At 38.3% G+C, this 12,547-nt stretch overlaps 4 protein-coding genes across 4 annotated transcripts; 3 read left to right on the top strand and 1 right to left on the bottom strand.

The window, feature by feature from the left end:
- Positions 1 to 4: 4 nt before the first annotated feature.
- Positions 5 to 1,674, top strand: LOC140960209 (quinone-oxidoreductase QR2-like). Its single transcript, XM_073418380.1, has 4 exons — positions 5 to 183; positions 421 to 514; positions 746 to 1,011; positions 1,235 to 1,674. The coding sequence occupies exons 1-4, from the start codon at positions 161 to 163 to the stop codon at positions 1,470 to 1,472; spliced, it is 621 nt and encodes a 206-aa protein (XP_073274481.1). The 5' UTR covers positions 5 to 160; the 3' UTR covers positions 1,473 to 1,674.
- Positions 1,675 to 5,479: 3,805 nt separating this feature from the next.
- Positions 5,480 to 6,058, bottom strand: LOC140959407 (uncharacterized). The gene has a single exon (XM_073417247.1). The coding sequence runs from the start codon at positions 6,056 to 6,058 to the stop codon at positions 5,480 to 5,482; it is 579 nt and encodes a 192-aa protein (XP_073273348.1).
- Positions 6,059 to 7,368: 1,310 nt separating this feature from the next.
- LOC140960322 (uncharacterized) lies at positions 7,369 to 9,302 on the top strand. The gene is made up of 2 exons (XM_073418553.1): positions 7,369 to 7,436; positions 7,871 to 9,302. Exon 2 carries the CDS (start codon positions 7,872 to 7,874, stop codon positions 9,147 to 9,149), a length of 1,278 nt encoding a protein of 425 aa, XP_073274654.1. The 5' UTR covers positions 7,369 to 7,436; position 7,871; the 3' UTR covers positions 9,150 to 9,302.
- A 957-nt stretch (positions 9,303 to 10,259) lies between these two features.
- Positions 10,260 to 12,357, top strand: LOC140958432 (uncharacterized). Its single transcript, XM_073415871.1, has 2 exons — positions 10,260 to 10,706; positions 11,974 to 12,357. Exons 1-2 carry the CDS (start codon positions 10,424 to 10,426, stop codon positions 12,354 to 12,356), a joined length of 666 nt encoding a protein of 221 aa, XP_073271972.1. The 5' UTR covers positions 10,260 to 10,423; the 3' UTR covers position 12,357.
- The last annotated feature ends 190 nt before the right edge of the window (positions 12,358 to 12,547 follow it).

Below are 12,547 nucleotides of genomic sequence, written 5' to 3'. Positions count from 1 at the left end.
AAATTAATATAATGTGAAAAATGTGAAATCTAGTCATCCAATCATCTATAAAAACAGGCCTTTTCACCTCGTTGTTTACTCCAAGTTCGAGTTTACTAACTAACTATTCTACCGAACCCCACGATCATTTCTTTCGTAAGCAAGAAGAAAAAAGAGAGAGATGGCAACTAAACTTCACGTTGTGTAAGTATTTCGATCTCTTTTTTCAATTCTTTTTAGTGAACTGGTTTGTTTTGTGTTTGTCAGCATGGAATCTGTGGATTCTTGATTTTTAGACGTGTTTCGATGATTCTAATAAGAAATCGATCTGTTTTTGGTTTGTAAAGAAGTAAACTTTGATGGGATTTTTTGGTTGTGTGTTTACTGGAGATTCTTGATTTCTGTTATCTAATTTCATCTGATCTATTATTTATTTCACAGTTACTATTCCATGTATGGACATGTCGAGAAACTTGCCCGTGAAATCAAGAGAGGGGCCGACACTGTCAAAGGAGTTGATGCCAAATTGTTTCAGGTTTGTGTTTGTGTTGGTGTTTGGAATTGAATAATTTATAGCCAACCACCCCTTCACTTGTTGTAACTGGTTAGTTTGTCCATGAATGTGTTATGAATATTTTAAAGTCAACCCTTTAGCTTCCTCTGTCAACCGTCATCCTTCGACGGAGCTTCGCTCCTAGAGAAATTTTGGGGGTGAAATCATGTTTGATCTTATATCTAATGCATAATTATGTAATAATATATGCAGGTTGCCGAAACGCTTCCTGCTGAGGTTCTCGGGAAGATGTATGCGCCCCCGAAGAGTGCTGATGTGCCCGTGATCACACCCGAAGAACTGGTCGAGGCAGATGGACTTATATTCGGTATGCCCACCAGATTCGGGATGATGCCAGCTCAATTGAAAGCACTACTAGATGGGACAGGCAAGCTGTGGCAGACCGGAGCGCTAGTAGGCAAGCCTGTTGGCATGTTCACAAGCACTTCATCTCAAGGAAGCGGACACGAGACCACAGCGTATGTTTACATCTTTGGCCTTTGCTTGCAAGAATAATGTGAGGTCCGAGTGATCGATCAACAAAAGTACTTTGATTGGTTTCGCTTAGTGGTGCAAACCAACCAAATCGAGCTCGATTTTGTTTAGTTTTTATTCGTACACATGATATTTCTGTCTCCACCATGGCCACTTAATACTTTGCACTCCACAAAAAGACTTATTTAGAGATTTGGTGTGATGCAGTTTAACCGCGATCACTCAATTCGCGCATCACGGGATGATCATTGTTCCCACGGGATACACATTTGGGGAAGGCATGTACGTGTTGGATGAGATTAAAGGTGGCAGTGCTTATGGTGCTGGAACTTTCACCGGAAGAGATGGGTCGAGGCAGCCATCAGATCTCGAATTGGGCCATGCTTTCCACCAAGGAAAATACATTGCTGGTATTGTCAAGAAGTTTAAAGGAGGATCTGCTTAAACAAGATTTGGGATTTCATCCATATTTTTATTCCGCAATATAATTTTATCGTGTTGTGCTGGTGTTAAGTTTATTATCTACTGATTTATCCCGTTGTTTCTTCCCGTTGGATTCGAAATAAATAAATGTAATGCCTTTGTTGTGATTTCTTGTTTCTGATCATACTTGTAATGATAGTGTTTTGCACAATATTTTGAGTTAATTGGCGTGTCATGTGCTACGTACGTCAACTTTGTTAAAGTGAGTAGGAGTTAGAGAATGAAATCTCTCTGTTATTGAAGTAAGCCGAAGAAGTAGGCTCTTGTTGTTGATACAAGTCTATATATGTACATGTACTGAATAATCGTGAAAACAGAAAACACGACTCAACACGACTTATACTATTTATTGCTATATAACCAACACACACCCCTCAAGCTTGGTATAGATCACGAACACCAAGCTTGGACAACAAAAAACCATGTTGCTCTTTGCTCAATCCTTTGGTGAATATATCTGCTAGTTGTTGAGAAGTGGAAATGTGCTCTGTCTTGATCAAACCTGCTTTAATCTTTTTGCGCACCAAATGACAGTCAATTTCAATGTGCTTGGTACGCTCATGATACATCGGATTCGCAGCTATATGCAAAGCTGCTTTATTATCACAGTATAGAAGGGCAGGACCCTGAAGCTGTACTCCCATGTCTGAAAGTAAGCCAATGATCCAAACAATTTCACATGTGGTTGTAGCCATGGCTCGGTATTCGGCTTCAGCGGAGGACCGTGATACGGTACTTTGTTTTTTAGTTCGCCAGGACAACAACGAGCTTCCCAATTTGATGCAGTAACCTGTAAGCGACCGTCGTGTCATGGGACAAGCTGCCCAATCCGAATCACAATGGGCAGAAAGAACCAAGGCACTGTGAGAAGGTAGCAAAATACCAAGACCAGGTGTCTTTTTTATATATCTCACAACACGAAGGGCAGCAGCCATGTGAGATTGTTTGGGAGAGTTCATAAACTGACTTAAATGTTGAACAACATAAGACAAATCAGGTCTAGTGATTGTAAGATAAATCAACTTCCCTACCAGATGAGTGTAAGAATCCGGATTAGAAAGAACAGGATCATTCTCAGCAACTGAATTCTTTTGTCTCATAATTAGATCCAAATCCAAGCTTGTCAACCGTTTATGTTGTTCAAACGGTGTATCACACGGTTTTGCTCCAGAGAGACCAACTTCAGAAATAAGCTCCAAAGAATATTTCCTTTGGTTAAGATATATGCCCTCTTTGGATCGAGCAGTTTCAAGCCCCAAGAAATACCGTAAAGTGCCAAGATCTCTAAGCTGTAACTTGGAGTGCAAAAATTTCTTGAGATGAGCAATGACAGCTTCACTACTACCCGTGATGACTATATCATCTACATAGACTATTAGAAGGGTTATGCCAACAGAATCGTGTTTCAAAAACAAAGAATGATCATGTTGGGACTGTGTGAATCCTGCCTCAACCATCACACTAGCAAATTTGTGATTCCATTGACGAAACACTTGCTTGAGGCCATACAAGGACTTACGCAACTTACAAACCTTATTAGTCCCATGAACCTTATATCTCGGTGGCACACACATGAATATCTCCTCATCCAAATCTCCTTGGAGAAATGTATTGGCTACATCCATTTGATTAAGGCTCCGCCGATTAATTGATGCCAAGGCCAACAAACATCTAATGGTAACAATTTTGGCCGTAGGTGAAAACGTATCATGAAAATCGATGCCTGGAAGCTGAGTATATCCCTTGGCTACTAATCTTGCTTTAAATCGATCAACCTTCCCATCCGGCAAATATTTTATCTTGTAAACCCATCGACACCCCATGGGTTTAGTATTCTCCGGTAAATCTACCACTGTCCATGTGTGATTGGATTCCAGTGCTGAGAGTTCTAAGTCCATAGCTTCCCTCCATCTAGGATCGACGACTGCCTCGTGGTAAAATCGGGGCTCGGTCATGGAGGAAATGGCAGCTACGAAATTTTGATAGGAGGGAGAAAAGTTAGAATACTGTAACTGATGTGATATAGGATAGACACAAGTAGCAGAATTTGTTTGGGATAAAGAAGGACAAGAATAATCGGTTGTCCAAATAGGAGGTCGAGTGGTGCGAGTTGACCTACGTGGCTGTATCATGGAGCTACCAGATGGTGTATGGGCTGTGGGAGGATCAGTGGAAGACTCACGGATTGAATCCGAACTTGCACTTTCATGGTTCAAAGATTCCATGAAGGGTAATGGAATGAAGCGAAAGGGAGATGAATCCTTTGATTGAACAAAAGGAAAACAATCCTCATGGAACACAACATCTCTAGATATCAAGAATTTATTTGTTTGAAGATCCATAAGTTTATATCCCTTTTGGAAATTAGAATAACCCAAAAAGACACATTTATTTGCTCGTGGAGAAAACTTATGGTCTCGAGTTAAGACCGTTGCATAACAAAGGGAACCGAAAACTCTAAGGTGAGAGTAAGAGGGAGATTGACGAAACAGTATTTCGAATGGTGTTTGGTTTTGAATAAGGGGACTAGGAGTACGGTTGATGAGGTATACCGCAGTTAAAACACAATCCCCCCAAAATTTAAGTGGAAGTGATGCTTGAAATCGCAAGGACCGGGCAATGTTAAGAATATGCCGATGTTTCCGTTCAACCACACCATTTTGTTGTGGTGTATAAGGACAAGAACTTTGGTTTATGACTCCAAGGGAAGAGAAAAAAGAACTACACTCAGATTTGAAAAAATCAGAGGCATTATCGGTGCGAATGACATTGATGGATTTGGAAAATTGATTCCGCACCATAGCAAAAAATTGTTGGAGAATGCGGAGTATATCCAGTTTGGAATGCATGAGATACACCCAAGTCCCTCGAGAAAAATCATCAACAATCGTGATGAAGTAACGTTCACCATTGTAAGTGGGTTCTCGAAACGGACCCCAAATATCCATGTGTATCAATTGAAAAGGACTTGAAGATGTAGACATACTTTTCTGTGGAAAGCTTGATCTAGTTTGTTTAGCTTGAGGACAAATGGGGCAAAGCTTCAAAAAAGAATTTGTCAACATAAATGGCAACATTTTCATTCTAGCAAGAGACATATGTCCAAGTCTTTTATGCCAAAGCTCTGTGCTAATTGTTATGCAAGAAACAACAGTATGTGGAATGGAAAATGTCTTACATTGAGAGTATAGAGAAGGCGTATTGACAACAGTAGTATTTGAACAAAAATACGTAGAAGACATATTGGTGAGATGATAAAGGCCATGTTTCTCTTTACCAATCCCCATGATCCTCCCACGGTTGAGGTCCTGAAAAATACAGAGATTTGGGTAAAAAATGACAGAACAGTTATGGGTCTTGGTGAATTGAGAGATGGACAACAAATTGAACTGAAACTGAGGGATGTACAAAACATTAGGGAGAATGATTGATGTGGATAAAGCTACTGAACCTATTTTGGCAACATGAACTTGATTACCATTTGGCAGTCGCACTGAGCCATTAGAGTTAGGCAAGGACTTAGTGTTTTGCAATAGCAAGGCATTACCAGTCATATGTTCAGTTGCCCCTGTATCAACTACCCAATTTGTGCCACAGGATGTATCAAGATTACCTGCCATATTTGCCATCGGTTCAGTAGGAGAGTGTCCAGTAGACCCGCCCAACAACTTCAGTATTTCAGCATATTGAGCAGGTGTAAAAATTGGAGTCGCTGATAGCTGGAGTGTTGTTGATTACTTCTGGATTAAACGTCTCTGCTTGTACCTCAGTAGCCATGTTTACATCATGAGAAGTCCGCCTTGGTTTAAAATTATCCTTGGATAATTTCTTAGGTCCTCGAAGCTGTTGAGGTTTATACAATCGATGGCCCGGTGGATAACCAACAAGCTTGTAGCAATTTCCTTTAGAATGACCAGGCAAATGACAATATTCACATGTAATCACGTCTTTACGTTCATCTACTTTGTTTCAAGACGAATAAAAAACTGACGGCAGAGGTTCAATGGCCAACAATGATCGAGTTGACTCTTCTTGAGATACAACAGAGAAAGCTTGTCCCACGGTCGGCAGCGGATCCATCATCAAAATCTGACTTCGAATGTGAACGTAACTATCATTTAATCCAAGCAGAAACTGGAGCAACTTTTGTTGATGATCATGATCAATATATTTGCGGGCAGTATCACATGTACAAGAGGGAAGAGTAACGAATGATGCATATTCATCCCAGAGTTGTTTGAGTTTACAATAATACGTAGAAATAGAGAGATTACCCTGTCGCAATCCTCCGATCTCCCTGTGAATGGCAAATATTCGAGATCCATTCACTTTATCAAATTGTTCCTTCAAATCCTTCCAAACGGTTGATGCATCAGTTGAGTATACGATTCCCCCAAATATCTCTTTAGAAACTGTATTCATGATCCACGATAACACCAATGCGTTGCATCGTTCCCACTGATTTAACGTAAGGCTTCCAGCAGCTGGACGTTGGCAAGTTCCATCAATAAATGCCAATTTATTCTTCGCACGCAATGCAATCAACATCGCACGACTCCACACCCCATAATTCTCAACACCAGTCAACTGCTCATTGATGATGTTTATTCATGGAGTATCCAAAGGTTGAATCGACAGAGAATCGCCGAAATTGTTGAGAGTTTCCATGAATTAGGAACAACTGAGAAAATATGCAGACAGATTTGTAAGAAAATCCACAAATTCCGCAATTGTACCGCGATTAATCAAGAAATCACATCCAAGCTAAAGCAGCAGAAAATTCGGCAGTAGAATGAATCTTCGATGCAAAATTTGAAGCTATGCCCTAGATCGCACGCTCTGATACCATGTTAAAGTGATTAGGAGTTGGAGAATGAAATCTCTCTGTTATTGAAGTAAGCCGAAGAAGTAGGCTCTTGTTGTTGATACAAGTCTATATATGTACATGTACTGAATAATCGTGAAAACAGAAAACACGACTCAACACGACTTATACTATTTATTGCTATATAACCAACAAACTTGAATGAAAAATAATAAAAATATAACTTTTTTTAACTATTCAAACGATTACGTGAATCCAATCTCATAAACTAATATGTATTAAAATAAAAGAAGTTGATTGAAATGACGCTCGAAATTGAAGAAAACAAACTCTCAATAAGATTTTAGTTTTCATAAATCGTTAAAAATCCGCGATCATAAAATTGAAATAAACTCGTTGAAAAGTGGAACGAAAAACACGTAAAAATTGTGTTGTTGAGTTGTGTTGTGTCCCAATTTCATCAGCCGATGTTTCTTTTTGTTCCTTTTGAAAGTTTCTCCCACTCCTCGCTCCGTTATCCTACGATCTCTTTGTCAACGATCTCATCTGCTTGGATGATGTTCGATTCATTCACTATATGAATGATGGGCTCAAATTTTTCACTAAGTTTGGGTCAAACTAAATGGGACCAATTTAATTTTTTGGTGCAAACATATATTTTGGACAATGTTCTCTGTTTCTCCACATTGATACGTCATCTATTCAGTTTATAATTGTGTTCCATGTTATTAAAAATCGGTAAAAACTTGTGTGAGACGGTCTCACGAGTCGTATTTTGTTAGACAGATATCTTATTTAGGTCATCCATGTAAAAGTATTAACATACAAATTATGAATTATGAATTTTTGCAGTCACCTCCTTACCGTATATTTATTGTGTTTGAGATTTACATCTCTGAGTTCAATTTTCAAAAATATTTCGATAAATAATACATATCTTTAATTTATTTTGAAAAACGTGTATTTTAGAGTAGTAGGACACTAGATTATGATAAGTTCATATCACGTAGAATCGCAACAGAACCTCGCTCGATCAAAAAGAGTTCTCTTTTTTTTTTGGCGTACTTCCTCTCTTCTCTGGTTGATCGCTGCGTCGTCCAGGTAATGGAGAAAGTCTCACACTATTATCAGATTGTCTCTTAGCTAGGAATGTTGATAATTTTCAGGTCTTGAATATTTTCATGCGGAACAACATCTTGATTTTTTTGTTTTTTTTAAATATTATATTTAACGACGTATGTTCTTCATTCATACAACATGTTTGATGTTTTTAAAATTAAAAAAAAAAATTATGGGGATTTAAGGTTTTGTTTTAAGTTTGGATCGAACTCACACATGACACATAAAAAATAAATAGTTTTCGTTTTGTTGTCATTGAATCATGTGGGTAATTAATTCAGTATTTGAGGAAATTATCATAAATTTGATGAGTACCAAAGTGAACACTATAAACCAATTTCGATTAGTAAATCGTAGATGTATGCTTATATAATCCCATAAAGATCACAAAATGTAGCTCTCTGTATTGCGAGCAGGATGGATTGCGATGATTCAACCAGAGAAAGCGCAGTTGGTGGTAAGGATTCAAGTCAAGCCGATACTAAAATGGCGAACGGAGCAGAATCATTGGAAGATTTGAATGAGTGTGAAAGTGCTGGAGGAAGCAAGAAGGATGATACTTCAACATCGATAGTCCCCTCCGAAGTCATCATTGAATGTGATAGTGCTGAAACCGAAGACAACGAGGATGCGGCGGAGCCAATCTTCCCCCCTGAAGTTGTCATCGAGATCTTGTGCTGGTTGCCTCTCAGGTCCCTAGCGAAGCTCCAGCTCATCTGCAAGGAATGGCGAGGTTTCATTAATGGCCGCTACTTAATGGAAAGAAACGTGGATCGCAGGGAGGTTATTTGCCATTGGCACAATGTTGTGAGGAACGACGATCCGACCAAGCAGAACCCCAATGATGAAAATTTTCAATTACTTGAAGTTTGTGATGGCTTGCTTTTCATAACGAGTTTCGGCACAGAAAAGTTTACCATCTGGAACCCAGCCACTCGCGGTGTTCTCCATCTGCCTGATCATCACAAGGATGTCTATGGGGTCACCTTCAATTATGTCAAATCCACAGGAAACTATCTAGTGGTTTCTATATACAACGACGAATCGGGCAAAGAAAGCTGTGAAGTTTTTACTCCTGGCCAGTCCGAATCTTGGCGGCCCTTGGCGTTTCCTGATGTTGCGGAAGATGAGGGACACAGAAAAAAACAGCGTGTTCAGGTAGTTTCAACCGGAGAAGCTGTCCACACTGTCCTAATTATCAAAGTTGGATCTACGGTCACTAAAAAAGTGGTGTCGCTGGATTTGGAGACGGAATGTTTCACCGTGACCTGTTTCACGAAAACTCAGTTCAAGAACTCGAGAACCCTCTGGGCTATAGATTGGAATGGGAAACTAGCGTTAACGACCTTAATCGGAAACGATCTCCACGTGACGGAGTTGGAGGACTACAAGAAACAAAGATGGTGTCAAAAAGATAAAGTCATCCCACTGTCCTTCCTGCAAGAAGGAGGCGATGATGTTGTCATGAGTTTGGTGCCATTGCTTGCAAAAGATGGTGATATATGGTTCATCTGTAAAGAAGCTGTGATGATCATTTACAGTATTGAAACCGGCCGCTCCCGTCCCGTAAACACAAGCAACTTACCACCAGCCGGAAAGATGTACCCCTACAAACCAACACTGGTAGGTTTAAAAGGAATGCAGCAAGATCCCGAGTTTGGGAAACGTTGGTCTTCTACTTTGAAGTTTGGTTAATCTTTAATTAACTCTCTATTCAGTGAGTACGTCGTGGTTATTTATCTAGAACTCGTTTGATAAGGATAGATGGTCAATTTTATGCTTTATTTGAATTTCGATAACTGTCTTGTAAGTACTTTGTTTTCTGATAATAAGGCGTTTTCCCATTCATTGTTGATTCTTGAACTTGGATTTCGAGATGGATAATTACTACTGCATGAATAAATCGAGTTAGCAAAATAATTCTGGTCAAATTTTGTTTTAGTTTGACCCTACAATGTCTGTGTATATGTGTATATCTCAAATGAAATTAGAGTCATGAGGAACATGAATAACCAAAGAAACCAAAAAATTAATCGGTTTGTGAATGAAAAGTAATGATTATGATTGAATAGAGGAAAACTTAGGTTTTGATTTTATTTGACCAAAATTTGAGCAATCATATGAGGAGAGTAGGTATCTTGTGAGACGGTCTCACGAATCTTTATCTATGAGACGGGTCAACTATAGCGATATTCACAATAAAAAATAATACTCTTAGCATAAAAAGTAATATTTTTTCATTGATGATCCAAATAAGAGATCCGTTTCACAAAATACGACTCGTGAGATCGTCTCATAGAAGTTTTACCATCAATGATACGAGTGAATTTAATCTTATTTAATTTGATCAAAAATTTGAGTGAGTTCCATTTAATGATACTCAGTCGACGTCGTAGCTGGTTGATAACATAGTGAAATTGACTCTCCGACTAAGCATAATCAAAGTCAAATATTCAATTCATCTCAAATATATTACTAATATTATCCTAATCTTGAAAAAAATATAACTATTTTTTAATAAATTAAAAAAATATAAAATAAGAAAATTGTTTGTTAAAAAAATTCAAATACATTTTTTAATCTATGTGATAAAACAAATAAGCGAGTATGATTAGATTAATTATTATTGATAATACAAAAATTATATTTTCAAAAAACTCATTAGTGGCAAACTTATTTAAATATAATTTAAAGTATTTAATAAAATGGGATGTCGGCATAAATTTCAAGGAATATGGGGACTGCAATGTAAATAGATGAACTAAAAGTCCTTCTAAAATTAAATGCTCCATTCAAAATATAAGACCCGAAGCTTGGGTTATCGGATCCAAATTTAAACCCACATTTGTTCAGTTTCGTCGTCTTCATCTCTGCCTGCATTTTCTCAATTCTCATGATCACCCGCTCCAATACTTTCCCTCTCACAGTGAAAACCTAAACTCTGGAATCTGATTTTTTCTACAATCAAGATGTTGCAGCTGCTGTTTTCTCTAGTGTTTGCGGAGATGGCGCTGATTGTTGTGTTCGTGTTCAAGACGCCGCTGAGGAAGCTGGTGATACTGAGTCTGGACAGGGCCAAACGCGGCCGCGGCCCAATCGTAGTGAAGACGGTGGCGGGGACTGTTTTCATCGTGATGATGTCCACCTTGTACAGTGTGGTGGCTGTCCAGAGACGTTGGATCGAGGAAGGCGAGGTCAATCCCACGGATCAGGTTCTCCTAGCTAAGAACCTTCTGGAAGCTTCTCTTATGGGTAAACTTTCTGTTTTTCTTAACAAGAAACTAAGCCAACTGATTTATTTATGTATTATTATTAATTAATTAAAAAAACAAAAATACAACACTATGTAATTTGATTTATTTGGACTTTATAATAAATAACTTTGCTACGTGAGCTAATTCATGACATGATTCGCCATCGCGCTCGTGAAACGGTCGTAACGGGAACGGCTGTGCCGCTATAAAGATTCAGGTTAAAATGGTTGTGCAACTATGGCTCCTTTTTTTCCGAATTTCGGCGATTTCGCGGTAACGACGACGATTTCGTGGTTGTCGCCATCTGTGCGAAAGGTTTTCTGTAATTTTTTCAAATTATATAATTATTTCTATTTTTATTATAAAATTATTCTGTGACGTGATTGTGACTGTTCCACGAACCGTGATCCATGGAGTCGAGTTTTATTTGTGTTACTGCTTTAAGTGTATTAATGATGGATTTGATTTGAGGTTTGGACCATTTGAAGTGGTGAAATAAAATTCTTGGAAGACGAAGGGACCCATCATAAATGTTTTCCTCCCTAATTACTCTCGCGTAAATCATTCAAGTTTGGTTAATTGAATCTCAATTTGAAGTATATCAATTAATATTCTATTTCTTAATTTGAATCAAGTTTTCATGGTAATTAATTTGGGTAGATGAGATCCAACGTGGCACTACCACACTTCATTTAAGATCTTGGCACACATACAATTTCCAAAAAAAAAGTGGGTCCTATATATGTATGGGCAAATCTTGGCCATCCATCCTATCATAGGGACAATGCCCACATGGATAGGATGAAATAAACCATTAATTTGGGAATACCATTTCCACGGTTTTGTTATATTGTTTATGTTAAAAGGGAGCTTTTATCTCTGGTTTGTGGTTGAAGATTTATTTTTGTAAGGTTTATGCTAGAATATTAAATTTTATTGTTAGTTCTTACAGAGGTTTCACAGAAAAGTGAGAGCTTTTTCTAGTGAACCATTTTTCCAAAGTGGTGTAATCTGAGATACTATGATTTGGACAAAAAGCATATAATATCCATAAGAAAAGTGTCAGAATTTTACTCTGATAGAAACGAGCATAATAAATTCAAACATCACGTTATCTGTTAGACTGTGTAGCTCATGAATTCACTCGGATCAACAGAGTCATATTTGGTTTATCCACTGTCCCTAAACTATGCAAGACATTACGTTTTTCCCGTGCCCGTTGCATTTTTACTTATTTATCATTCATTGTAATTGTTTTTGTGCAGGATTTTCACTATTTCTTGGCCTGATGATTGACAGATTGCATCATTATATCCGAGAACTTCGCATAAGAAGAAAGAACATGGAAGCCGCGAAGAAACAAAGCCGAGGTTTTGAGGATGGTAAGCCTGTAGTGTCCGAGGAAATCAGAGCACTGGAAGTTGGGATGACCACTTTAAAAGAAAGGATCGAGCAACTTGAGATACAGCTCGAAGAAAAGGCTAAAGAGGTGAGCAGCGCAGAAGCCAATGCATTAGCTTTGAAAAAACAATCAGAAGGGTTTCTTCTTGAATATGATCGGCTGCTTGAAGAAAACCAGAATCTTCGTAGCCAGTTGCAATCCATAGATCGGAGCTTGTCTCATTCTGATAGTAAGAAGTTTGCGTGACTAGCTATTAAAATTTGGTTTTTGTTTCCTCATTTTGTGAGTTATGTGGTTATTGTGTTGTTCATAAATCGTAACATAGTGGTCTCAAAAGGAAAGAAATAGTTTAAAAGTATTCGGTCGCAACCGAAGGATCAAGAGAAAAAATCATCGCGTTGTGCGTTGGTTAAGTGTGTCTTGTGAGGGTCGTACTA

Source organism: Primulina huaijiensis, chromosome 15 (genome assembly GCF_012295235.1).
Source record: "Primulina huaijiensis isolate GDHJ02 chromosome 15, ASM1229523v2, whole genome shotgun sequence".
Classification (NCBI taxonomy): Eukaryota; Viridiplantae; Streptophyta; class Magnoliopsida; order Lamiales; family Gesneriaceae; genus Primulina; species Primulina huaijiensis.
This window is presented reverse-complemented; position numbering and strand designations above follow the sequence as displayed.